Consider the following 27415-nt stretch of genomic DNA (forward strand, 5'->3'; position numbering starts at 1 on the left):
AGCAGCAGCAGCGGGGGTTGGGGGGCTGTGTGGGGCTCGCCGTGGGGCCGAGGCAGGCGGGCAGGCGATGGCGGGGGCCGCAGCGGGCGGCAGAGGCGGAGGTTCCTGGGGGCCGGGGCGCGGAGGCGCCGGGGGGCTCCGGCGGGGCTGCTCTCCTCCAGCCCCCGCCGGCTCCCCCCGGGCTGGGCTGCAGCCTCTCAGGGCCACCGTCCCCTTTCAGCTGCAGCAGCCGCACCAGCGCCGGGACGGGGGTGGCAGCGCAGGTGAGCCGGGCCTGGAGTGGGTGCTGGGGAGGCAGCCGTTGGGGGAGGGGGGGGCGCGTGTCGGGGGGGAGGGGTATGGGGAGAAGTGTGAGGGGGAAGTGGATAGAGGCGAAGGAAGAGCAAGGGGGTCGCGCAGAGTCTGCGAGGATGGAAGGAGCGAGAGTGAGGAGCCGTGAACGCGGAGTACACCGCCGGGAAGGAGTGTGCAGGCAGTCGGGGCCGAGAGGTGAGGGGAGGGACCTGGCAGATGGAGGCTGGGTTTGGGGGCGTAACTGAAAAGTGGGCAGAGGTATCGTGGGGGGGGTGAGTGGAAGATGCAGGGGTGGCAGCGAGTTGTGAGGAAGGGGTGAGTGGCGCGTGATGGGGGCGCCCTATGCAAGGTTTGCGTTGGAGCGAGGAGTCGGTGGGCGCTGGATGTCTGCACGGGGAGGGGGAGGGGCATGGAGGAGAGCCCCGTGGAGCCATGGGTTAGTTCTCCAACTTGAGTTTGGCCCCAGCATCCCGTTCTGCAACTCTGTAGTTCCTTTTCCCACCATTTCTTGTGCGCTTCCCTTTATGCCACCTCCTGGAGCTGATTTCTTCTGAGCCGTTGGAATAAGTTAGTTTAACGGCTTTTACTACCGCTCCTATTCCCTACATTCCTCTTGGTGTGTCCCAGAACTGTATATTCCCAGATCAGTGACCTGCTTAGTATGGCTGTCTCATTCCAGCCATTGTGTGTGTGTGTGTGTGTGTGTGTGTGTGTGTGCGCGCGTGTGTGCGTGTGTGCGTGCGCGCGCAGGACTTGAGTAGTTTCCCCCCTGCCTTTCCCTGCTCCCTGCCACCAAGGCTGATTTGTCCTGGGCATGTCAGTCAGCGTGGTGTGGGATGAGGGCTACAGTCAAGTACAGTGTGGCAAATACCCCCACTTTCTGAACAGCACCAAAAAAATGTCTTAATAGCAGCTTAATGTGGTGGATGTGGGGAAAGTAGGCAAGAGCAAGCTTAACCTTGCTTTCACACTCAAAGTTGTAATGGATCCCCTGCAAAGGCAGGCAGTTAGGAATGGGAAAAGGAACCTACTTGCATGAGGAGGTTGGCAATAAGTTGAAAGTGAGGCTTGCATTTGATTTATACCAGATGTGAAGAGATCACTGCACACTTCCAAAGCCTCAGAGTCTACCAAATGTACGAAAGTCATGGTCCCTGCCATCTGATGGTTAATGACATTCTCTAAACCAGAGTTTCTTGAGCTTTTTGTGATTACTAAGCTTAGTTTCAGCACACCCCCTCCTGAAAGTATAGCTGCTACAGTGCCTTCCTAGGTAGGAGTGGGATTAAGAGGGTCTCTGAAGTAGAAAGTCCAAGTCTGTCCGGAATGTTAGCATTGCATCTTGGAACACAGAAACTTGGTCGAATGTGGTAGCAAGATGGTAACCAAGTAGTAAAAGTATGCCTAAAATCTGACAGTGTAGAGCAAGGCAATACCCAGACAAACTCATGCCTATCATGAAGTGCTATGAAGTACTATAAAGCAAACCACAAGACTACAAACCTTTTGGTTTTGTTTGTGCTTCCTTGGAGTCCAGGGAAGTTAGTAGAAGAGCAAGCACCTGAACCTTAGTCGCTTTTAGTAGAAATCAACAGAAAGCCTGCCTGTGAAGTAGCTGGAAATCTATTAGCAGTCATATTTTAAGAGCAGTTATTTTGTGTCTACTATAGAAACCTAATAGTAAAAGGACAAACACTGGTGGATGCTGTGGAAAGAACAGTGTAGCTTTGGATGACTGGGTTCTTCACATGGCCTATTTCTTGTTTAGGGCCAGGGACCCTAAGTTACTGGTAAAAACATAGGAACCGCTAGAGCTCCGTGTAATTTGTTGGAGGATTTAAGGCAGATTGGGTGATCTCTTGCTTATGGATTGGGCTGATGGATTGTTTCTCCACCTATTAGTATCCCAAAGGCACTAATAAGGCACTTACCTGGTCTGTAGTGGGATTATCTATAGGTTTTCAGTGAGGCAGGAGAAGGAAAGAGTGGCCTGAGCCTGTGGACTTCTTTGTGGCCAGAATGTCCCTGGCCTTTGATTTGGAAACACATCAGGTCTTCTGCATGTTAACTTTTACCTTTATGTGTGTTCAGATTGTTTCCATTCCTCTGCCTTGAGAAGTGGCAGAAGTGTTTTCCTCTGGGCCCATAGGGTATATGTGATAGAAGGAAATGCCTTGCAGTCATAAAGCCTTAAAAGAATGGCTTTGGGTGCAAGAGTTACCTGGGTGTCAAATCCAGGTTCTACCTTTTAATAGCTGTGTGGCTTGGAGAAAGTTAAGTAATTTCTGTGCCTCAATTTCCTCATCTGTAAAGTGTGAATAATAACATCTACATCATAAGAATCAAATGAGTCAATAGCTGTAAAGTGCTTGGAACAGTGCCTGGCAAGTAGAAGGTGCTTATGTTGTTGTTATTCTCTCCACCCAGCCAAGGTGAGAGCACTGTTGGCCAGAGCCCATTGCTTTTTCAGGCTTCAAAGAGCAAACCCATATTGGTCTGAAACCAGTACTGCAAGTTTCAGAATTTCAGGGCCTCCGCTTGTACTTTTCTTCGCTCATCTTTTAAAATGAGCTTTCTAAACAGGGCTCTGAAACCCAACTGTTTAAAAAAGCATGTGAGCTGGGACTGAGTTTCAGGAACAATTAAGTGTCGTCCCTGTTTCTGTTTCCCATCTCAAAGTGGCGTAGTGCTCAGGGCTGTGCAGTTATCTCTCCACCACACACTCTGTTGTGTTCTTGACAAGATATATTAGGTATTGGGTTTGTTTTTTTGATTTGTTTGTTTTTTTTTAAAAAAAAGGTTATGGTGTAAAGAGAGGATTTACCTTCTGTGGCCATTCATCCATAAGGGACGTCTTCATAAAGTGAGGAATGGCTTCGTTTTTATGAGCCTGGGCCAGGAGTATGGAAGGCAGAAGAGAGTGGAGAGAAAAATGAAGGTCAAGTCTAAGAATCTAAGAGCTACTAGTGAGTAACAGAAACCCAGGATAAATTTCTTATTGCACTTTCCCCTTTAATTAAATTCTCATTTGTGTCTTATGTCAGTGGAGGCTGCTGAGTTTTATGTTTTTCCAGGACCACTGATGACGGATGAGATGGGGCTGGAAGGTGAACTGTTCTGGGTTCCAGTCTTTTCTATTCTGTTTAGTGCCTCCATGTCCTGGGAGTGAAGCTAATGTTCAGTACAGTTTTGCAGATTCTTCTCTAGTGGACCAGCCCCACTGGCCACCTGGGCGCTGGGGGAGCCCAGAGCGCTGCCTCTGGACCTCCTCTGCCCATCACACTTCTTAAACTGGGGTTTGCCATTATGGCTTGCAGATCAAATCCAGGCCTCTGCCTGTTTTTGTAAATAAAGGTTTATTGGAACACAGCCATGCTCCTTCATTGAGGTATTGTTTGTGGCTGCTTTGCACACTGACAGAATTTAAGTAGTTTTGCACAATGACAGAGTTGAGTAGTTGTGATAGAGATGGAATAGCCCACATAAACCTAAAATATTTACTATGTGACACTTTTCAGAAAAAAATTGGCCTACCCCTTGCCTTCAACAATGTTCCTGACCAATATTCTGATATGAAGATGATTTTCAAATGTGGGTAGTAGACACCTCCACAGAAAATCCTAAGGGTGTAAAGAAAACTCACAAGCCTATATCCCCACTGATATTTTAGGGAGAAAGAAAGGGGGATCATCCGCTTCCAGTCAGTTCTCAATCTCTATAGATCAGCACGTGTGAATCCATGCTGCTCACCCCCGCCCTTGTCAGGTGACATGTGTTCGGTAGATATAAACCAGTTTGGATTTACATAAAAGCTTAACTGTTAGGCAGATTTGCATCTCCTCCTCTCTTACCCTCCTTCCAAACCCAACAACCCACAATAGCAGTGAACACATTTCAAAATCAGATGGAAATTACTTCAGGCTTATCTCCTGATTTGGATTTTTCTCCTTACCTTTTATTTTTCTGAACAGATCATTGAGAGCTGGCAGTAGTCATAGCTGCCCTCAAATACTGACTTCCCCACAGAGACATAGGAAGGGTTTATTTCAAATGTCCATTAGGTTCTCCAGGATGGTTGTCTCAACGAATGTAAGGCAGCATTGTTATTAAATGCTATTGGTAATTATTAAACTCGTTTCCTCGCAGTACTTTTGTAAACTAAGCCCTTAGGGGATGCGTGTTTGGAGAGGTATGGAACCACATAAAGGAGGTTGCTTATTAGAGACCCCAAGAGGGAGCCTTCATCAAACCATGGTCCTTTTGGACCTTGGTGCTAGAAACAGCTTGGAGATTAGAACTGAGTGTAACTTTTCTGTGCCATGGAACCATCTTGCTATAATGAAGCTTGGGGCTGCAGTTAAAATGCTTTAAGAGCTACAATTGTCCTTTGAAAACCTGTGATTGAGGCAGCTTCTGTTTGGGAAGCATTAAACACCAGGCACTTCCCAGCCTGACACTGCTAGCTTGCTTTTGACAGCTTTGCTAGCACTAGGCACGTGGTCAGCAAAATGCACTGCTGAAGTATCTGACTCTTAAATGTTATCACCAGTGATGGCATCCTTGAAATTGGGGGCTACAGTGCTTAACTAATCCTTTTGGTGCCCAAAGGAGCATGGGTCCATGTGTTCTTCAGTATTTTGAACAGCAAAGGATTATACATATGGGAAGCTCTCTCCACTTAGGTAACATAGAGCGAGGATTTTTTAAACCATTTGAGGTCAGTGGAGAAGGGCTGAGAACTGCGGTGGGGTATAGTGGTGAGAGGACATCGTTCTGTTTGGCTCCATATGTAGATTGTCCTCTAGGAAATTTGAGGCAGGATTGCAAATTTTTCATAGTTGTGGTGGCAATATGAGTGTTGCCAAAGTGGCTGGTGGGCTTTAATAGCCAGAGAACCCTTTATCTGCATTTTCTGTTAGTTTATAATGAGTGATGTGATGGGCACCAAGGCCACACTGTTCCTTGCATCTTAAGGGAGCACCCTTCTCTTACAGCTCTCACACAAAGCCTTGGTGCCAGAGGATTCAGACTTTAGGGTGTGACGTATTCTGGGGGCAGTTCTGGATTTTTGAGTTCTCACTGACGCTGTCATATGTATCAAATGCTATATGACACTAGCTCAAATGCTTTACTAGACTTACTCGGGCATCCTCTTATTCCACAGGCACCTTGGAGCCCTTTGAAAGGGCTGTAAGGGAAAACCTTGTGTTTCCTTTCCATTTCAGAGTGAAGGTAGGTGACCACCAGCAGGCTAGTTTAATGAGACTGGACTATCTCTTCGTAGGTCCATAAGTTTTATCCCCATCTGAGGTGGATAGGAGAGGGAGCAGGGAAGAGTGGGAACAGAGAAAAGATGAGTGGGGAACCTGGTCAACCTTCCTCTTCTGCCCGAGTTGAGTCTTCACAGAGGGCTCCATTATTTGATTTGCCGGTTTGTGAATTTACCAGACGTTAGCCAAACCTAGTCACATTGTTGGGTCCAAAACAAATCCTGATCTAAGAGAGAAAAGAGTTTTGGATTATATTTGAAGTTATAAATTATCTGTTTTCCAGTTCCTCTCTGGTCGTGTGGAGCTTGTGAAGGGGCTCTTGTTCTTGGGAACAGCTGTCTGGTGGGAGGCCCTGCACAGCTGGCTGCTTTCACCCAGGCTCATGGTCCCCACTGAACCTCCTGGTTTTGAAAACTCTTCCTGGTACTTTGATTTCTCCTCCACACTTTTCCTCAGGATCACTACAAAGCTGAATGCCCAGCTTGGAGTCATTTAAATGTTTATCCTCAGGCTCCTGAATATGCTTCAGTCGACTTTTATTGTGATTTTACACAGCCAATCAAGGGTGGCTTTAATGAATTTAAAAGAATGCTATCAAAGTATTTCATAATAGGAAAACTTTTAACTCCAGACTCTGGGGAACCTGGAACTGTAGTCTGGGCTGTGTGCAGACGCTTACCCTGCCCTGCTCACGAGCCCCAGACAGCTGACACTGGGGGTGGCGAGTGCCTTGGGCTCAGCCCTGCCTGCACATTCTAAAAGGATCCAGGTTGGGGGAGGCCTGGGAAGACTCCTCTGAGGACTTTGGTTGATTTGAACCGGCAGGCTTCATGGTTGGGGGAGTTTTCTCTCAGAGGCTGCCTGAATGTGGCTTCTTAGAGTTGGGCAGTATTTGGCAGGCAGAGCGCTAAGTTTGGGGTGCTTCTTCTCTGACCCTGTGCTCCTTATCTTGCAAATGGTGGGGGGCTTTTCCGGGGGAAACTTTGTTCATGAGCATAGGTCTAGTTTACCACCTGCTCTGCCGCTTGCATCCCTCATTATCTGATCCTAAGTGAAAACACACAAGAGAGCATGGAGGTCTAACCTCCTTAAGAGGCAAAGGTAGGATTACACATACAAGTCTAAAAGCAAATTACTAACACGCGCACCCGTGAATGAAAGAAATTCAAACTGGAGGAGGTATAGAATAAAGGAATAGTCACTGTTAGGTAGGGTTAATTAGAGAATTACTGAGATGTCACTAGTAGGCTTTTTTTTGACTGACCAATGTATTATTCTCCCTGCGCTTAAATTAAATTTTTACTCTCTCCCTTCCCTTTCGAAAGTGGCATTGGTGTATCCTTGTTTGGTCAGCTGTGTTCCTTAACTTTCTCTAATCTCTTTAGTCCCTTCTGCCCCATGCTGGAAATTGTGTGCCTGCCTTTTTAAAAGGTAGGCACCTCATGTTTCAAGTTCAAGTGCAATGGAACTCACCCTGCAGCTTGAACAGATTTGAGTGTTTTTGCAGAGGGAGGGCCAGGGCAGATGGGGAGTGTCGTGCTCAGTAAATACTTGTTGGATGGAGTTGCTGGAAAGGCAGCAGGGGTGGGGAGAGTGAGCTACACTTCCCCAGGCTCATTTGAAATGTTTTTTCCCACTTCTGGTCCCCACACTCTGTGCACCCTTTATTGTACCTCTCTTTAGCTACTTACAAGGCACCCCCACCCCTCCTGAAGTGTTAGTGTTCTCTCTCTTCAAATCACTGGTCTTCCATTCATCCTGGTCATTGGGCTCAAAGCCCAGCTGGTGGCAAAGACCTGGTGTTTCCATGAATGTCTTTGCTAGGCCTGTAGGTTCTCTTCCCCACACACTTAAAGCCAAAGGGTGAGCTTGGGCAGTCAGTTACCAGGTTGATCCATGGAAACAGCCAGTGTTTAGGATTTTGTTGTGATTTTGTAAAAGAGCCAGAAGACTTGGCTTTAGGCTTAAACGTGGATATGGGTGAGAGGCCAAGGAGACCGAGATGAATGTTGGATGTCCTTTCACTCCAGGTAGATTTGCACCAAATTCCCAGTATGCTATAATGTATAGCAAAGGAAAGCAGGAAAACAAAATCTGAATTAGCAGTTTTTCTAGGCTAGGGAACAGAATTGTCTTTGGCTTTAGGGTGACTTCAGAGGTGTGATCAGGCTGGAAGCCCCCCCTCCCAAGCCAGGCACCATCCTTTATAACAAAGCACTGCTGATTCTCCTTCTCTTTTCCCCACCAAATGGGGAAAATGCTGGAAAGAGATGCTCACTGTCATTCCCCAAGCCCTGATACCTACACTGTCATCCATGGGGCCTGTGTTCCCCTGCCAACTGTGGGCCTGGTGGCTTAGTCAAAGTGGTTTTATAAACCTGCTCAGCTGGGGGTAACTTTGAACAGAGTAAAAATGTGATAGCAGGCAAAGAAAGGCAGCTTCTCCTCCCTCCTCCCTGCCCCCTTTTCTCCCCCACCTGCCACACCGCCTTCCCTTTATGAGTTTTCTGTGCTCTGTGTGTGTTTGATCGCCCACATGGCTTTGAGAGAACCGCGGCTGATAACACGTGCGCTCCCTGCCCCACACCTGCAAGCTGGCTGAGAACCTGACGCCCGGCCCCTATTTGGGGATTGTCTTTGTAACTCATGCCCATCAGATATGACACACAAATTGAGTTGAGGGTGGAGTGGATAGCATTTGGCATGACAGAGGGGGTGCAACCAGAGAGTTTTCACAATATCTCGTTGTCTGGATTTCGAGGTTGGGGAGAGGAGCCCCATGCGAGGCCATCCGTGTGGTATGTGCACATCTTAACACTGAAGGCAGCACCTGGACTCTTTCTCATTAGAACTGTTATCCTGGGGAGTTCTGTGTTCACAGGAGAAAGCTAAAGCAGCTGCTTCTGTGGAAAGAAAGAGTCTGTGGATCCCAACCCTGGAAGGCCTCAAAATCCATCTGCATTTTTCAGGGAAACAGTATGGGTAGCGTTAGTTTTGACAGCGCGTTCTGCGTGTTTAGCTCTTTGTTGCTCGCAGCCTCAAATGTTTCTCATTCAGCTTTGCCACAGTCCTGCAGGTGCGGATGGCATTTGCTTATTTTTGCAGATAAGGAAACTGAGGCCCCAAGAGGAAGTTACTTGCCCCAGACCATGTGAATAATAAAGCCCTTTTGCTCCTGACCCAGAGCTCTTCCCACATATGTGTGGAGAGTCCATGGGGAACTTCCCCCAAGCTGGCATCCTCTGCTGCCTGCCTAGCCCCTGCCCGGCCTGTTTCCCTTCTGCTGGTATACCTGTTTTCCAGGAGCAAAAATTTGTTTAACTGACCAGAAGAGAACTGGAGAGGAAAATGGGCTGCAGAGCAGTCTTTGTTCCTTCAGCACCATATAAGTAACTATCCACTTGGTGCGGGTGACTAGAGGGTGATGGTTGTTACATTACATGTGTGATGTGGTGGCGGCTTTTGAGGGTTTCCAACGGGTTTGAGGTATGCAATTTCCACGTGGAATGAGACGCTAACCAGGGACAGCTAGGGCCCAGGAGGCAGGGTTTTCCGGCCTCTGTGGGGTCTTGGTTACTGAGCTTGGGGCCATGTCAGGGAGATACTCTTAAGATGGAGCTTATAGGAAAGGGTGTCTTTCTTATGTGTGGCTATGTGAAACCCCCAAAAAGCACTCAGGAGTAAATGTACCACACAGGTGGTGCATTCCTATGGCGGGGAGTTGGGGGGAGGGTTGGCGGGTAGGTGCAGGTGGCATTGTGTCATAGATGACAATTTAGTCCTTCACGTCGGGGACTGCTGGTGCAGACCTCCCCCTCCCCCAGCATGCTCTGCTGAGCATGTCTCCCTCTCCTAGCTTTAGGCTAACTGGGAGTGGAATCGTTGCGATACATGATAGTGCCTTTATGAGACAAGTATGTGCCCAGTAAGGGGACTAGCAGGCATTTGAACTCCGGAGAAAACTCCATCTAGGGACGTGGTGTCATGGAGAACTGCCTGGCCTGCTTCATAGAGAGGGTTATGGGCAGCTCCTACATCCTTATTTCTCTTACAAAGCCAGATTTTGTATAGAACTCTTGAATGTACTAATAATCATGTGCTTATGTGGAACCTTTCTTTCCCAGTTATTTCCCAACTGCCTAAGGTAAAGCCCCATTATAACAAATATTATAAAAATGATTCTATATAATAAAGCTATTTCCATGCTTCATATAAATGCTTTTGTTGTTTTTTGTGGTGTTTCTTGTTTAAAGGAAAAGAAAAGAGTAACCAACTTACGTAACAAGTAGTTTTTCTGGTCCCTGTCCATGTAATAGTTCCTCTCTAAACCAGAACACTCGCGTGCTTGCTGTTTGCATTGGAGGCAGGGAGCAGGGAGCGGGGCTGTGGACCCACCACCAAGTAGCATGGCCCCCTTTGCTTTCTCTTCATTTCAAACCTCCCACCCTCCTGTCCCTCCTGGTTGTTTACAGGCAGAGCACCACGCAAAACCCAACAAAAGACAGTAGTCTAGTTGTGAGCGTGTGTGTGTGTGTGTGTGTCTTGAGTGTGAATGTGTGGGTGCCAGGTGTGAATGTAGGGGAAAGCAAGTGTTTGAGTGTGTATGTGAGGAAAAGTGCATGTGAAAGAAAGCAAATGATAAAGCAAATGGGGCAAATGTTTAGTAATGGGTAAATCTGGATAGAGGGCATATGGGTGTTCTGTGTACTGTTCTTGATCTTGCATCTATATGTTTGAAATTATTTCCAAATAAAAAGTTTAAAAAAGTGAATCTATGCTAGACTAACTTGACTGTACCAGGAGTTCTTTAGAATGGAAGTTTTCTTCTATCATCCTTATAACATCTCTTATTCTCCCCATTTAACAGAAAGAACAACTGAAGCCCAGAGAAGTTAAGTGACTCGTCTTGAGTTCATGTAGCACACTGAGGCGGAGGCAGGATTTGGGCCCAGGTATTGACTGTTATGGTAGGAGACTGCAGCTTGTCCCCGCTGCTCGAGCTGGACAAGGTTGGCATCAGATTCTGAGAACCGTTGGGTGCCTGCTGCCGCGTGTCTGAGCCCAGTCCGTGCCCCACGTTAGCCCAGCAGAGGGCTCAGCAGGGTTGCAGCAGGCTGCTGCTCCGTACTGAGCATGTTCAGGATGTCCAGGTACCTTCTAGGGAAAACTGCTTCCTCATTCTGAGAAACGCTCTCACTCTACTCTTCACTCAACTCTCTTCATTTCTTAAAATACGTGAAGTCGGGAGGCTCTTGTGTGCCAGGGCCGTGGAGTAATACTACTTCACATCTTTATAGTAGAGATCCGAAGGGAAAGGAGTTGAGTTTTGTTTAGAAAGCAGTGCCAGGTTATGGGCTGCGTACCAGTCGGTCTGCTGTGCCCACTGCCTTGTGAGTGTACAGGAGCCTGTGGCCTAGTGCAGCACGTGTCACCAGGTGGACGGGAGTTACGACTTCATACGCAAAGGGAGGGCTTCACTCTTTGTCCGTGAAAGCCTTGCACTAACTGCAGGGCCCCAGGAGGGGGGGGTCTGGTAATCCCCGCTAAGCAGAGTCAGGGATTTAGACACTACACTCTGCCCCCAGCCCCCGTTCTCTCACTCCAGACCGCGTGTTCTGCATCTGTCTGTGCTCCTCGAAGGCACCAGAGTTATTCCTGACATTTTTGCTTATTGACATTTCCTGCCAGCTTCAGAACTGGGGTGATTGAATGAGTCTGACTTTACTTCTTAACATATAAAGAAGAGTTTTTGGAGAATCTTTAATTTTAGTATATGTCCTTTATCTAAAATGCTTCCCGCAGCCGCCCTAGAGTGTGAGACTGTGGTTAAATTGGCATCAAAGGATTTTTTTCGTGGACTCCAGCCAGTTATGTGAAATAGACCCATGAGCATTTACTATATTATTACACGAGTTGATATACTTAGATGGTTTGTCCTTAGGCAGTTATCAAGCTATATAGGCTGTCCCCAGTATTCTCTTGGCTCAAAATCAGCCAGTGCCTGGTGGATGGCATCCAGAATCCCGACAAGATGCAGGAGGATGAGAAAAGGCTGCCCCCACGTTCCTGCTGGGTTGTCTGTGTTAGAGCTGCTGTGCAAATGGCCAGAGCTGTTTGGAGGGGACCGTGACCACTGTGCCTCCCCCTTCTAGTTCTTAGGGGCGTAGATGGGACGTCTTGGTAATTAACACCCCAGACTGTTTCTCCGGATCATATTCTCCTTTTGCTTCAGGAGGATAAGGCTTTTCTCTACGTGACTTATAAAAGAAGGTGTCATTACCCATTGTAGGTGGGGAGGATGGTGTAACTCACCCTCCAGTGGTATGTGTATCCTCCTCTGTGCCTGGAAGCACATGTGGAGAGGTGACTTGACAAGCATCCTTCTGCTATGAAGTCATTAGTGGTCTCAGGCATATGCTGAGAGTAGGAAGAAATCTTCCCAAGGTCATACCTTTCAAGGCTCTTTCTGGAGGGGCCATCTAATCTTTATGTGTTTCAGACAAGGTTTACCCTGGAGGCACTGTATAACCTTTGAGCCTCCCTTAGGAGATCTGAGCAACCAGCAAGACCAGGGCTTTCAAGCAGGGGCTGCCCTGGAATGTTGCCCAGCACACTTTGGGGTTTTTCCACCAGGCACAGCCTGGGAATTTGCCTGGGATCTGAGGTCAGGCTGGATCAATTCCAGAATGTCAGAGGCCAGGTAGGGAATCATTAGGTGGGATGTAGTGGTCTCTTGGGTATTTCCTTTTTGAAGCTGGGGACACAGTAGAACGTAAGTAAAGAGATGGACATAACCAGAGAAGACTTTGCAAGTGGGGCAAAATGATCCACACAGGTTTTCAAAGCTTTGAGGGTTGAGCAGAGTTAACCCTAATAGGATTTTAGACCCTGAAGGCAAAGCAAGTTCTGTGACTGTACCTTCATGGCCCTGAGGAATATAACTGAGCAATTGCTCCTTTAAGCCCACCTCCCCACCCCCCAGCCCAGAGCAAAATGAACCAGAGCAGAGGTCCTGACAGACCTACTGAGGTGTAGCAAGTGAGCAAACCTGCCCTCTGAGCTCTGATGTCTACTCAGCAGTTACCACGTGACCAGCCCTTCTGCCTGTGGCCAGCCACAGGTAAATTGAGTGCTATTTATACTCTCCTGCTTGGGGGAGGAGGTAGGAGAGATGGTCTGGGAGCCCACAACACAGCTGTCTGATCAGCCTAGGTAAGGCACATCTCCTTTTGACTTTGTGCCTTTTTTCCCCCTTAACTAATTTTGTCCAGGATAACAGCATGCGCTCTGGGGCTTTCAATTTAGCTGAATTGGTCAGTAGTCATCTCTTATTTACCCTTTAATAGGTGGGAAATTTTAGAACTAGAAGAGGCTCAAACTCTCCAGGTACAACCTCCTGCCTTCTGGGGGGTGAATATGGAGACCTCTGGGGGCATGTAATGATCTCTCCCTGTAGCTGTTCAGGGGCAGACTCTACAGTCTCCCTCATTCAGTTCTGATGCGCAGGAAGTTCTTCCTTTTATCTAGCTGGAATCTCTCCCATTCTAACTAAAGTCTTTTCCTGCCCTTCATTTTTACACTCACGTAGAAGAAGACATAAATTCTAACTCACTTCACCTTCCTCTTGGGATCTAGCTACCTTCCCTTTAGCTATTTTTACCCATCTTCCCTGGGATCTCACTGGTTTCTACATTTCTGGAATGAATGAGCAGAGCAGTAACAGCAAATGGATGCTCAGGGTAACTTGGCACGGGGCATGTTGGAGGTTATATCCAACTCCAACTGTATTTCTGGATCATAGGAACCCTTTAATTCTGCCCACAGTCTGGGTCTTGCTCCTGGGATCACATGCCACTTCTTAATTTAAAGTCTCCTTCACTTAGTATCTTTATTCTACCTTGTACTGATTTACATCTTTCAATTCCTTGCCTCCTAGTAAGCCTCCCTTTTCTTCCCCCAAATTAGAAGACGGGAGCAGTGACCCAATTGAATTTGACTACAACCTGTGAAGATTGTACTGCTAAACAGCTTAGATCCTTGCTAAGGAGTGAAGTTAATTCGTCTTCCCAAATTAAGCCAATTCTGTTTTTTTTTTCCTCGCTCAGCTTTATCTTGGAAAATTTTAAACCTGCATAAAAGTTGTAAGCCCAGTGCACATCCATTTATCTTTCATCTTAGACTCATTGATAACTTTTTGCTGCAATTATCTAATCTCTCTTCTCTCCTTGTGTGTGTTACGTATATGTGTGTCTAGACACACACATATGTGCATCTGTAGGCACTTTTCCTGGTGAACTGTTTGAAAACAAGTTGTAAATATCTTGACACTTTGCCTATTACTTCAAAGGCATCTCCTGAGAATAAGCATATTCTATATAATGACAATATCATTATTACATGTAAGGAAACTATAATTCCATATTATCTAATATCCAGTTCATTTTCAGATTTCCTCTTTGTGGCTCTTTTGTTTTTGTTTTTGATCCAGGATCCAGTCAAAGTTCTCGTTTGGTTATGTCTTTTAAAAAATCTATTTAAAAGTCCCCTCCCGTCCCTGTCTTTTTGTTTTTAAGTTTTTTGATGACTGACTTTTTGACCACATTCTGGAGTTTTCTGACTGTTTCCTCTTGATGGCATTTAACTTGTTGCTCCATCCCCTGTGCTTTCTGCAAGTGGGAGGTTAGGTCTGGGGTCCAATTTGATTAAGGTAAAGCATTTGGGGCATGAATATTTCATGGGTGAAGTTGTGTACGTCACAATACATCACTTCAGGAGGCACGCAGTGTCAGAATGTCAGTTACTAGTAGTGCTAAGTCTGCTTACCTGAGGTGGTGACCACCAGTTTTCCCATTATGAAAGCACATTGTTCTCTTACAAGTGGTTTCTGGGGCGATACTTCGGCATTATGTAAATGTTCTGTTCCCCACAGTGTTTCTCCCAGCAGTTCTGGCATCCCGTGATGCCTCTTCCTGACTGAGCTGTTACTTTGGGAGCTGCATAAAGCCAGTTCTAAACTAAGGATATGAGTATTGATGTTCGCTGTTCTCAAGAGGAATAAAAAAATTTTCTTTGGGGTTTTGGAATCATTGAGGGGAAGGCAACAAAAAGAGGCCATCAAATTCTGTCAGACTCTAGGTGTCTTGTGTGACCGGGGCTGATAGTCCGTGGAGCATCAGCTGCTCACACATACGCTGCTCTCTGGCAGTTTGCGTGCGGCCAGGGAGGAGGCAGGCTGGATGCAGCTAAAAATAAGTCATGGTTTGTTCACAGAGCAGAAATTATTTCGACTATTTGAACATTGTAATTCTATTCTTATTTCATTTTCTTTCTCTCGCTCGCTTTCCACAGTCCTCACTGGAAAAGGGACCCCCCCCTTTTTTAATTGTCTTCTTCCTCCGTTTGCCCCACGTGCCCAGCGGATAAAACAGGGTCCCCGCGACCCAGGTCTGATTGTGCTGGTTCCCAAACCCTTCCAGTCCATAGGCAAGTTCCTGAACCAAGGCAGCCAGGCAGTCATGACAGTTGAGTCTGACAGTGAAACACAAGGTGGGACATGCACTTGGTTTTTTTTTGTTGTTGTTGTTTTAATAAATTGATCATTTATTACAGAAAATCCTAGGATCTGCTTTTTTTTTTTAAGCTCTTTATTGGAATATAATTGCTTTACACTGTTGTGCCAGTTTTTTTCTGTACACCAAAGTGAATCTGCTGTATTTATACATATATCCCTATATGCCCTCCCACCTGCGACTCCCCCTCACCCTCCCTATCCCAGGGAAATGCACTTTAAGAAGAGGGGAGGAAAAGGCCTGTGTCTCAAGTTGCTCTGTGGCATTGGAGAAATCAGTTCACCTGTCTGCACGAGGGTGTTCCTGGGCCCCCAGCTGGAGAATTCCTGAGAGTATGTGTGGCACATACATTTGGAACAAAAATCACGGTAGGGTTTCAATCACAGTTACCCCCTCACAGGGTTTACTGTTAGATGAACCTCCCCAATCTCTGGTTCTTCCTTCACCTTTTTTATCTTTAAAGAGTTGACTGGACACCATGATTTCTTCTCTACTTGATAAGAATCAGATTGTCGTCTGAAGTGAAGATACTGAAGGGTTTATGCCTGTCCTCTGAGTTTATAGCCACCCAGAAATTCATCACTCCCAAATAGCCCAACTCCAGGGGTTGAGGATTGTTTTTAGGGGGAGAAGGCTAGGCTATGTCTATTTATGCTGTTCTTAACAAAGGCCAAATAGATCCCAAAGGAAAGCATGCTCCAATCAGTAACTGCTACTATTTTTTCTTGTTTTAAGAATGTTGAAATCCTACAGAACTCCTCTTCATAAATTCAGATAAAAGGTGAAAAGTTCACACCACTTCCTTTTCTTCTAACTGCAGCTTCTTGAGAATTGAACAAATGTCTAAGTAACTGCTGTCCACTCTTTGCACACACATGCGCAGCACACACACACACACACACACACACACACACACAGACGTACACTTTGGGATCACCCCTTCCCTCCTTGCTAATAAGAAGAGTTTGGGTATTCCTCATATTTTCCTCATAGTGACACCTCCAAATGGGTTTCTCCTGACCCTTCTCTCCAGCTGCGCATAGATGTGGTCTGCATCCTGGGGAGTCAGACACACAGTGAGAAATGCTTTCATCTGAGCTACACACTTAAATATGGAGTTAGTATTAAATATGGAGATAGTATTGAATATGGAGTTAGTATTAAATATGGAGTTAGTATTAAATATGGAGATAGTATTGAATATGGAGTTAGTATTAAATATGGAGTTAGTATTGAAGTCCTGACTGAGAAGTTTTTCATGTGTATACAAATATCACTCTTTTTTCCCTTTAGGTAGGCCTTCTTACCTAAAGGGAAATGCGCTATTACTCTTTTTTTCTTCCTTCTTTTTAATCTTGTTTCTTTAGCTTCTTCTCCCTGTTATGATTGAAATGAGCTATTGCTTGGTGTTGAAAGAAGTGTTTAAAACCCCAGGTTTAATTTTCCCAGCTGGGATGTGTGGGGTCTCCTTGGGCTTTCCAAGGAGGGCTTCTAACTCTTGTACAGTCATATTGGGGATTTCAGTTTGACCACAACTTCCCTCCAAACCCCACATGTCCCTGAGTTAAGCAGTTAAGCGGCGCGGGAGCACGAGCAGCTCAGAAGACCGCCTGCACTGTTTAATCCCAACACACATACTGAAATGGAAAAGTAATCCCTGTGAAGCTGTGAGGAGGAACTTCCCCTATTTACTGCAAATCTGGTATTGGGGAAATGTTTAGAAATTCTAAATCTCTGTTTTACTTTGCTCCCCTCCAGGTTAGCAATCCCCGCCCCTCCCCCCCCCCCCCCCCCCCCAACAAAAGTGCTGCCTCACAGCTAGGAGACAGGACAGGACAGGGCCTGCTCCCTCAATGTCCAACCATCTGCCCTGCCTCAGCCTCCTGGGCAGCCCTGCCCCTGCCTGCTTCTCCTGAATTGTTTCTAAACATTTCCCCAATACCAGATCAGTGACTGAAAAAAACATGTTAGAAAAAAGTGTGTAATAAGATCTCATTTTATTAAAAATATATGTGCTTACATATGTACACAGAGAGAGATCAGGAAGGATGTGCATAGTGGTGATTTCTGAGTGGTGGCGTACATTGTTTTTATTTTTCAGTTTTTGCTAATCTGCATTTAAAAAATTTCCTTTAATTTCTCCCAATATGTGTACAGCTTCTGTTACAATAAGAGTTATTTTCTCTTAAAGAGGGGAGGCAAGAAGATTAGTGGTAATAAAGGCTCAAACCCCAGAGACATGAGAAAGTGACTAATAACTTGTTTGTTGAACCTGCGAGTTGCTGAGTTTTTGCCATGTGTGAAATCTCACCGGCTGTCTCTCTTCTTCCTTCTGCAGTCACTCAGCCTCATGCTAATGGAGGATGGGTGGAGAGTAGCCTTGTCTTGCTTCCCAGGTTTCTGTCTCCTGCATTGCCCCAAAGATAGTAAAATAAGTGAAGTAGCCCCCATAGATGTCCAGCCAGCACCCTCTGGTCAGGGGCTGGTCTCTTCTTCTAAGCTGCTCAGCCTCCACCCCACAGTCTGTCTCTGGCCGAGTTAAGAAGGGCAGCCACAGACGCCTCACTTCCTGCGCCATCTGCTGTTGCCCTTCTCCTTCGGGTTCCCGGGGCGGGGGTTTGCTGGTGTGGGCAGGCCTGAGCTGATTTCCAGCCAGGGATATGAGGGAACCGCAGAGACAAATTGGTGGTCCTTCTGAAGAGTCAGTGGTTGGAGGAACCCCCAGAAGTTGAGCTGGCAGCCTGGCACTTAGGAATTGTATCGGCCTCCCCCCACTTCAGCCTGGTCCACAGGTCTTGTCCTGTTCCTCCCGTGTCACTCGTGCGTATCACAGGGCTGGCTCACGGTGGGCACTCAGAATCTGCTACTGAAGGAATCAGTGAGTCTACTGTGGTGTGCCAGGCCCCTCGTCAGCTGTTTGTGTGTTTCTGCCGTAATCACTGTCCCCCAAGGCACAGACACTTGACCGCTGATCTTCTCCACTCAGAGCCCCCTCTCCCCAAAGCCATACAAATGCAGCAGTTGGGGGACAGGGCCAAGTGGCTCCGGAAGATAGCACCCAAGGCTTCTTATCTCCGGTGTGTGCTATTTTGTTTTGTTTTTTCCATTTGCCGTTGCCCAAGAACCAAAGCATCCGCCACTGCTCAGCTGCATGGTGAAATGGCCTGGCTTTGTGCCAGGGAGCTTCGCCAGGTGGTTGCACTGTGGAGGCTGCTACATGTGATGGGCCGATAATACCCCACAGTGCTGTAAACAGGACACCCCACCCTCCTGCAGCCACCCAGCCAGTGCCCCAGCAGCCTGCTGCTTTGTCTTGGCCTGTGGTGATAGGGGCATCTCTTCTCAGACAGGGCAGCCAATTGTCCTTTTTCCCTCCCCCTGTTTCCCAAATCTGAGAGGGGTACTTTCCAGAAATGAAACCAGTTCATCTTCCAACCACAAGCAACCGTTGTGACTTCTCAATGCTTCTCCTTTAACCATAATCACACAGTTGCAGGGCAGAACCCTATCCCCAGATCTTTCCGGTGTGCCCATGAGGGAGGGATAAGCCCAGGAGCCCCTATTTCAGCGGCACTCACTTGTGAGATTTCTCAGGGGACGTTCCCAGCCCACCGAGGGAGGTCTCAGTGCCGACAGTGTGACTGATGTCCACGCCTCCCAGCAGTTCTCTTTCCCCTGCCCCTTCACTCCAGGTGCTGTCCTGGCTGGGTTAGACCAACACTAGGAAGCGAAAGGGCTCTGACACTGAAGTTTTGGGCCTTCCCAGGGGCAGTGGTGGCTGGAACTCACCCTGCTTGTCTCCTCTTCCTAGGCTTCCCCACCTTCACCTTCAGTCCCAAAAGATTGTGGTGTGGGAGGGGCTCACTGACGGTAACTGGTTTGACATAATCCACCTAATGAAGACTTTTAAGAAAGCCTTTTTGCATCTCATCTTCTTTCTTTACAGCATCCCTAAGAGGTCACTGAGGCCAGGACTTGTGCTTCTGCGGGTGGGATGGGAGAGCAGATGGCAGAACAGGCCCGGTGAGGGGTGATGGCGCGTGGTGTGGGCTGCGGTCTCACCACAGTAAGGGCAGAGCTGCGGTCAGAACCAGATCCCTCACAGCTGAGCCCTTCCCAGATATTCAGGGGCCACACCACTCCAGCCTGTGGCCCCCTTGAGGGTGGCACAGAACATGTCAAAGTCTGATTTTGGCCTTGGTTTGTGTTGTGTTTGGGGGGAACCTGACACCTTGGTTTTGCCCTTAAATCAGTTTTGGTGCCCAAATTAGCAGATGCTCACCAAACCATTTGGGGTAGTGTTTTTAAAATAAGTGTTAGGTTTGTTTTCCTATCAAAAACCTCATCTTTTAAAAGTACTTCCTCCCTTATTTTCTGGGCATGAAGGAAACGTGGCGTTTTCGTCTCCTCTAAGGGGCTAAGAATGTGGGGGTTTGGGAGGGTAAATGGGGCTTTGCTAAGGACTTGGAGACAGAAAGGAATTCTGTCGCCTTGTGGCTGATGAGGAGCTGGGCCGGTACCCTGTGCTAGGGTGTGGTCACTGTAGAAATAAGTCTGAGGCCCAGTGATTTCATTTAAGGAAAAGAAACTGAGGCGAGTCCTCCAGTTTGACTTAGATGCAGCAACATCCTCGCTGGTCTAGCAGAGAGGAGGGGACTGGGTCAGAGGCCACAGGTTCTGGATTGGGGTACTTGGTTTCTCCCCATCCACCTTCTTTCCTTTTTTTTTTTTGATTTGTGTGTGTGTGTTTTTTGTTTTGTTTTTGTTTTTGTTTTGGTATATGGAGGAGCAAGTCAGAACCAATGAAGCCCTAAGAGTCTTTGTGAATAACTTTGGTCAGAGGTGGCCGGAGAGCATGTAGAGTTGATCAAAATGGGTGGTTGGATTCTTACACCAAATTCCAGGATCCTGGGTCCTCCTCAACCCTGGGGGTGCTGGGGAGTAACATGCCATCCCTGATTACTGCCCTTGAGATTGGACTGCCCTTGTAGCTCATGAGTGGGGTGGGCTGTGAAGGGTATCAGTGGTTTCACTTATCCCCAGGTGACACTAGAATCCTTTCCCCTAGGTTTCAAAGGCTTCTCCAAAAAACCATCAACCAACCAACCAGCCAACCAACCCTCCAAACAAAAAATCACTATAGACACCCAGGTCAGGCCTGCAGCCTCCTTGCTTACTGCCCTCCCTGAAGGAGCTGCCAGGCAGTCCTTCCTTCAGGTGTGTAGGCAGGCATCCCACACCGTTGGGGGCGTTCCTGATGCAAAAGGGCCGAGAGGCCCGTGAACTGATGTAGGAGGAAGGAAGCTTGAATTTGGATGTAGGATTGCTCCTGACTTACTGGGCGGCCAAGTCCAATCTGAGACTGGACTTCTCTATGCCTTGGTTTCCTCATCAGTCTTTCTGGAGCCCCTTTTAGGAGAACAAAATACTGTACACACACAAGTACTTTGAGGAGGGGGCATACTTACGGTCTCAGTATGAAAAAAAATTCTAAAGGAGGTTTTTGCAGCAATTTCTGCTGGGGGGCTGGGAGAAGTGGCTCCAAGAAATCTTTCTCCCCAGTGCTTTCTTCTCAGCCCTGGAGTTACAGCCCTCTTTCTTCCGACAGTGGTGAAGCCACTGCTAGGATCATGATGTTCTGGCTTCTATGCCAGTCCCTGGCTCATCTGCTTCCCACCTGCCTCTTTGCTTCTCTGTCACATAATCTTGTAAACTTGTCTTCCAGAGCCCCCACCTCATCGGTGGGCTCTCAGAGACAGTTTGGTGTCTGGTTTTGGTGTCTGGCCAGGCTGCCGGCAGGGGTCAGAAGCTCCCAGAAATATCCAGATTGCTACCTTTTGATCTTAAGCCCAGGAGAGAAAAACGAGTGGTTGAAATGCCAGTGTAGGAGATGCAGTTGGGGCTTGAACCCAGCGTGCCTGTCGCTAACTTACTGGGCGACAGGTGCAGGGAGGGGTAGAAAGAGGTTTGTCTCTCTGAGCCTCGGAGAGAGGAAAAGGGACAAGCAGCTCACCAGGGGGTTCCTCACAGGGAGCGGGGTGAGCGTGGATGTGCAAGTCACGCAAACTTAGAATCCAGGTGTAATTAGAGCAGGCTCGCCTTTGTAGTAACAGGTTTCTGATTTTATGGAAATACTTAGGTGTCTGCCAATCTCCAACTCTATGCTCTAGATGCTGTGTGGGGTTCAAAGATAAATTAGACAGTCCTTGACCACAGGGTGTTTATTATTTGGGAGTTACAAATACTTATAACCTGAGAGAGGCTGAGAAGTACTAGAAGAGTACAAGTACTGAGGAAAATCAGAAAGTCCTGAGCCATTCCTTCCAGGGGATGCTGGAGGCTCCGCGGAGGTGGAGATGGTTAGGCTGGCCCAGACAAATGGATCAGATTTCAGCCCTGAGCACATGTGCACAACCTCAGAGGAGGGCAGGCCCAAGACATAGGTGGGAGATGTTGCATAGTGTAGTTTTTCCAGGACATAGAGACCTTGAAGAGGAGTGACATGTAAAGGAAAGGTAAGTGGGACCAGGACACGAGGCCTTTGAGTACCATCTTTGAAAGAAAGCCTTTGAGGAGTTTTAAGAGTGGTAAGGTCATGTAAAAGCGTGTGTTGTAAGTCAATATATATTGATTTGGAAAGATGTTTATGATATAAGGTTGCGAATAATATGTACAGTATAATCCCACTTTCCATTTTAAAGCACACACGTGTGCGCACACACATGCATGCACGTGGAAGGCAAGGCCCCCAAGGATATATATGTCATAGTGTTATCAGTGATTATCTCTGGGTGTTAAGATTTGAAGTTTTTTCTGGTTTTTTATATATGTCTTGAATTTTTCACAATTCACACTACTTTTTTGTTTGTTTGGGCCGCACCACGTGGCTTGAGGGCTCTTAGTTCCCTGACCAGGGATCGAAACTGGGCCCACGGCAGTGAAAGCACAGAGTCCTAACCACTGGACCGGGAGGGAATTCCCCACACCACTTTTATAAGTCATTTTTAATTTGTTTTAAATGAGCACACATTGTATGATGGCTGAGGGAAATGACCTAGAAAGATGTCAGAAATTAGATAAAAACTAAAAGTTATCCATGTGATAACATTTATGATATCCAGATTGGGGTGGGGGGAACCTCTCAAATGTCCAATAATATGGGAGTAGCTAAGCAAACTGCAGCATATCAACCTGATGGACTGTTCTGTAATCTTTAAAAATGACAGGCAGATTGTTGATCCTTGGAAATAGGTATATGAAATGGGTAGGACAACGAATATCATGTAATATGTTTCATATTAATCATACTATGTCAAAATGTGTGTAAATATGTAAATGGATTTGGAGACTGTAGATAGTATTATTAGTGCTTCTCTCTCTTTTTTTGGGGGGGTGTAAAACACATAACATAAAATTTACCATTTAACCATTTTAAGTTTATGATTCAGTGGCATTAAGTACACTCACAGTGTTGTGTAACCATCACCACTGTCCATTTGCAGAACACTTTCATCACCCCAAGCAGAAATTCTGTGTCCATTAAATAATAACGCCCCATTCCCTTCTCCCCCTAAGCTCCTGGTGACCTCTGTTCTACTTTCTGTCTTTATGAATTTGCCTATTCTAGATGCCTCCTATAAGTGAAATCATATAGTATTTGTCCTTTGGTTTTATTTCATGTAGCATAACGTTTTGAATTTCATCCGTGGTGTAGCATGTATCAGAACTTCATCCCTTTTTGAGACACCATCGTATGTGTAGAACACGTTTAGTGTATCCATTCTTCTGTCAATGAACACTTGGGTTGTTTCTGCCCATTGGCTGTTGTGAATAGTGCTGCTATGAACATAGGTTTACAGATATCTCCTTGAGAAGCGGAATTGCTGGATGGTATGGTAATTCTGTATTTAACTTTTTGAAGAGCTGCCAACCTGTTAGTGTCTTTTTAATATAAAGCTCTTCAAGTTTATTTCTATCTACAGTCCCCAGTTCCTTTTGCTGTGCTTAATGCACACATGAATTATCAAGAGATTAGCACAGATGTGAAAGCATTTTGCTCTGTTTAAAGGGAAGACCCTTATAGACCTTAAGATTGTAGTGTGTTTTGAATGTGGCTGTGGAAAACATGGTCAACCCATATGACTGAAACCTACAGATAATTCCAGAACCCTTAGATTTTATCAACAGTTTCAACTTTTACCTTCTCCCAGAAAGCTTTAATCAAGGTGAAAATAAAATGAGTGGATTTATAACTGCTTTATTTTCGTTCCATTTAGCCAGCGGTCAGAGACAGAGGAGAGAACCAAAAGACCTGGATATCTTCCTGGATCCTAGATAGTTGCAAGTGGTTACACCATTCTCTGCCTCAGTCACCCAGGTTCCCTGGTGCTAATGGTCTTGGAGGAAGTGGGAAGAGTACTTCAGTTAATTGGGTTGAATTTGTACATAGGAGCCCTGCAATCAGTGCTGGAAGAAGGCAGGCGATAAAAGGAAATGAAAGGCAGGAGATAAAAGATGGAGGAAAACTTCGTTTTTATCCACTTCCAGTTACTTCTTTAATGATGGGAAGCAGTCCTGCTCTCAGGAAACTCAGTGTGGAGACCTGGGGGTTCACAGTCCGTAGTCCATTAGGAACAGGAGAGAAAGGACATGTATAAAGTAACCCCTCGTCCAGAGTGAAATGGTGTAAATTGTTTCCAGTGACAAAGACCAGCTGGTTAAGCCAGGAGAGCTTTCATCAGGCTAAGCCAGGAGAGCTTTCATCAGGCTGTATGTGCTTTTATGGCCTGCTGCAAATTCCTGTAGGAGGGAGGTAAATATATAAGTGAAGGTGCGGCAGTCCGGCGAGGCTTCTTAAAAGAGGGTAGGTTGGTTACTGCGTCAGCTGCCTCCATGCTGACATCCAGGTGTGCGGGCTGTGCTCTCTTCCAGCCAGTGTCCTGTGTTCTGTGGCCCCAGAAAAGCCAAGGCCTCAGCCACCCCAGGTCCGACGTACATTCTCCCTGGACACCATCCTCAGCTCCTACCTTCTGGGCCAGTGGCCACGAGATGCTGATGGGGCCTTCACCTGCTGTACCAATGACAAGGCCACCCAGGTAATGAAGCTTTCTACTCATGGGATAAGGGATAAGGATGGGGCGGTGGGCTGGCTGAGGAGGCCTTGGGTCTACTTACCAACATTCAGTCATTGATGAGGCTTGTCCTGGGTTTTGGCTGTACATATTCACCACGTAGCTTTTCATCATCTCATGTTTACCAGCTTAGTTCTCATTGTAAATTTACCTGAAAATTAGTTTGCATTCCACCTGACTGGTGGGAGAGAGAAGGCAATCTGGGTTTTTCAATTTGGCTTTAGTATTCTGTATGGGGATACAAGATTGATTTTGGACTTTATTCTAGGTTTTAATAAATGAGATTTACCTTGCTAAAACAGGCCAACATTCAACTGAGTATGCAGTCCCCAGACAGCTGGAAGAGGTGGCCAAAAACTGTATTGAGCCAGGACAGATCCCACTGGAGCAATAGGAGTGGAAAGTTCTCGGATAATGGAGAGTTGATCCCTAGTCAGCAGCCCCGTCTGGGATTTCAGTGGACACATTTGAGTCTGACGGAGCCCAGGTTCCCTCTTCAGGGTTTCTCTTTTCATTAAGAATCCTAAGCTTAGATGGAATCTCTGCAATCATCTAGGCCATTGGTCAGTTTTTGAATAAGGTAGTGTTAGCCTGAGCAAGAAGTCATCTTGTGAAATTATACGAATATATTTCTTCATCTGACTCAGGATTTCAATATTCTCAGCAGTTAAGTTTTTAAGAGTCAAATCTTCTCCCTTTTGATGCAGTTTAAGCTCATTCCTGTTCAACTTCAGAACAAATGAGTTGTTCTCAGGAAAGAGGAAACAGGGTGGGGAGAACACAGGCTCAGAGGAGAGGCTGCCCGTGTCCTAGGGGATGCTGGGCCAGGCGCTAGAGCGTGCCCGCCCTGCCTGATTGGAGGTGGGGCGCCAGCCAAGTGGGAAAGGGTTTTGTGCACCCACTTCCCCCATCCTCCTCTGCTGAGCACATCTCATCAGTCCCCTTTATTTATTTTTTAAATGAGATCCATTTTCAAATGTTATTAGCGAAGGTTTGAGTGCCCAGTACTGTTCTTGGCATGTCAGAGTGAAGAACAAGGAAATGAGAACAAGATTTGGCCTTGGTGAGTCTGGATGCCAGTTCCATGAAGGCCAGTGAACAGGGAGCCAGAAGATGAGATGGGGCCAAATGTCTGGCAGAGTTTACAGGAGGGGAATTCTCATAGGAATATGCCACCTTGGACCAACAAGAGTTGCTGCAGTTAAAATTGATGGCACTCTTTAGATCTAGGAACAGACTGTGAAGGGAGAGCATGTTCCGGGTAGCACACACTCCCTGGGAGCCCCAGACACTGTCCTTCCCTGTGTCCCCTGAAAAGGGCAAATAGCATAGTTGTACTTCCCCCTCCCGTGCCTGGAGCACACACCCTTTCTCTTTTGAGAGAGCGTTTAGTCCAACGAACGTGTCTAGTCACAGAGGGCTTCCTGGAGGAGCAGGACTTGAGGTTGCTTTGGTTGTGTAAGCACATGTTTGCATCCCCCTTCGTCAGACAGCAGGCTTCCATGCAGCCCGCCTATCCTCGTATCGCTGTATCCTTGTCACTGTCATTTCCTGCCACCAGCCTTCTAGGAAGCCTCCATCCCACTCCTCAGATGGCGTTCTCTTTGTCAACTCAAGGCAGGGTTGGCCTCAGATGTTCCTTGGCTGGATTTAGAGGCCTGGGCTCTAGGCTGTGTGTTTTTGCTCAGGCTCCAGCTGCAGGCCAGATCTTTTATATAACAAGTCTGGGCTTCTTGCCACAGCAAGACAGAGGTCAGCGATGCGCCTCCGTGGGTCTGGCGAGGCCGAGCTGTGCAGCTTTCCTCTTTCCCTGGGATGGGCTCCAGCCCTCGAGGAACTCTTAGCAACCTGTCAATATTGTGGCCGCAGTCAGGAGGTGGGAGAATTCTGATCAACGTGGGCATCCAAACCCAAGCATGCGCTCTGCCCGTCTTTCATTCCTGGCCTTCTGGCAATTTTCTGGTTCTAGGTTTTGGGCTCCATTCAAATTCCTGCTTGAGCACCCTGGCCTGGCACAAGCTACGTTCTTCAGCATCTCCCAAAGTAATTGGTGCTTCTTCCCTACTGAGTGCAGCTACATCACCCAGAAAGGACGGGAGATGAGGGATAGGTTTTATGGGAGTGAAACAAGGGGTTGTAGAGAAGAGTGGGGAGAAGGTCGGGAGGCAGGATCTACCAAAGTTCTTGGAAGCTTATAAGTCGCTAAAAATAAATGACGCCAGCACATTTCCTTAATCCCTTTGAGTTTGAGGGGGGCTGTTCCCCCCCCCCAGCCCCCACCTTCTGTACTTTCTCTTCTAGCCACACCAGTGAAGTACATCCACCACATCTGGCAGGCCTCACTTCTGCCCTCGACCTCCACCCCCACCAAACACACACACACCCCAGCCAGCCACCAGAGTGTGTGTTTGGAGACCTCGTCAGCCTGGCACTCGAGGGGCAGGACTTGCAGTGAGGACAGCAGCCATGGTCATGGTGTAGCCCGAGCAGCTTGGCTCCCTCTCCAAACCCCCTAGGGCAGGCGAGAGCCCTGCAAGTTTCACATCAGAACACCTGGCATGCTGCGTCCTCAAGGATTCTCCCAAGGCAGAAGATGAAGTTAAAAGCTCTCAGTTCTTGAATGTAGCAGGTTGCCAACAGTCCCAATATTCCCTCCCTGGGCTTAGCTGTGTTTTAAGCCCTTAAGCAGTCACAAAGGATAGCACGAGTGGTTCCCAAGCCACTTGAATCTGACATGGAGAGCAGGCTTACCCAAATATTTGGGGCCAGAGAAGAAGAGAGGTGGACGGGTCTTATTTGGGAAATTGGTTCTTCTAAGGAGGTGTGAATGTGGTCATCGGGGAAGGAGTGCTTTGGAGCCGCTACATGTTCTGAGACAGGATGGGCTATGGGAGCAGGATGAGCAGGTCTCCCAGAGGTCAGCTTGGTGGGTGTGAGGAAGGGCTAGGGTGCAGCGAGTGCTGGAGGCAGAGGGGCTGGTCAGCGAGGAATAGGAAGGCTCTTGTGTGGTGTCACCATCATCTAGAGGTTTCTTTGTGTCTCGGAGGACTTGGTCAGGATAGTCCAGGTCCATCTGAATGTGTTTTCCCCTCTCCTGACTGTCCTGCCCTAGGTCAGCTGGTCACGCAGAGCTGGCCACCAAGTATTGTGG

At 47.2% G+C, this 27415-nt stretch overlaps 1 protein-coding gene across 4 annotated transcripts in view; it reads left to right on the top strand.

Annotated features, from left to right (window-relative positions):
- Positions 1-27415, top strand: part of FAM117A (family with sequence similarity 117 member A) — a 41158-nt gene continuing 13743 nt past the window's right edge. The window contains exons 1-3 of one of the 4 annotated variants that reach the window (XM_057714634.1): positions 205-263; positions 3094-3260; positions 24065-24228. In XM_057714634.1, the coding sequence (XP_057570617.1) occupies positions 3179-3260; positions 24065-24228 (246 nt within the window). In that variant the 5' untranslated portion in view covers positions 205-263; positions 3094-3178. Of the gene's footprint in view, positions 264-351; positions 490-3093; positions 3261-15410; positions 15502-24064; positions 24229-27415 lie in introns of those variants that run through there. The other 3 variants (XM_057714633.1, XM_057714636.1, XM_057714637.1) reach the window with 3 other exon arrangements.

This window comes from Hippopotamus amphibius, chromosome 17 (genome assembly GCF_030028045.1).
Source record: "Hippopotamus amphibius kiboko isolate mHipAmp2 chromosome 17, mHipAmp2.hap2, whole genome shotgun sequence".
Taxonomy (NCBI): domain Eukaryota; kingdom Metazoa; phylum Chordata; class Mammalia; order Artiodactyla; family Hippopotamidae; genus Hippopotamus; species Hippopotamus amphibius.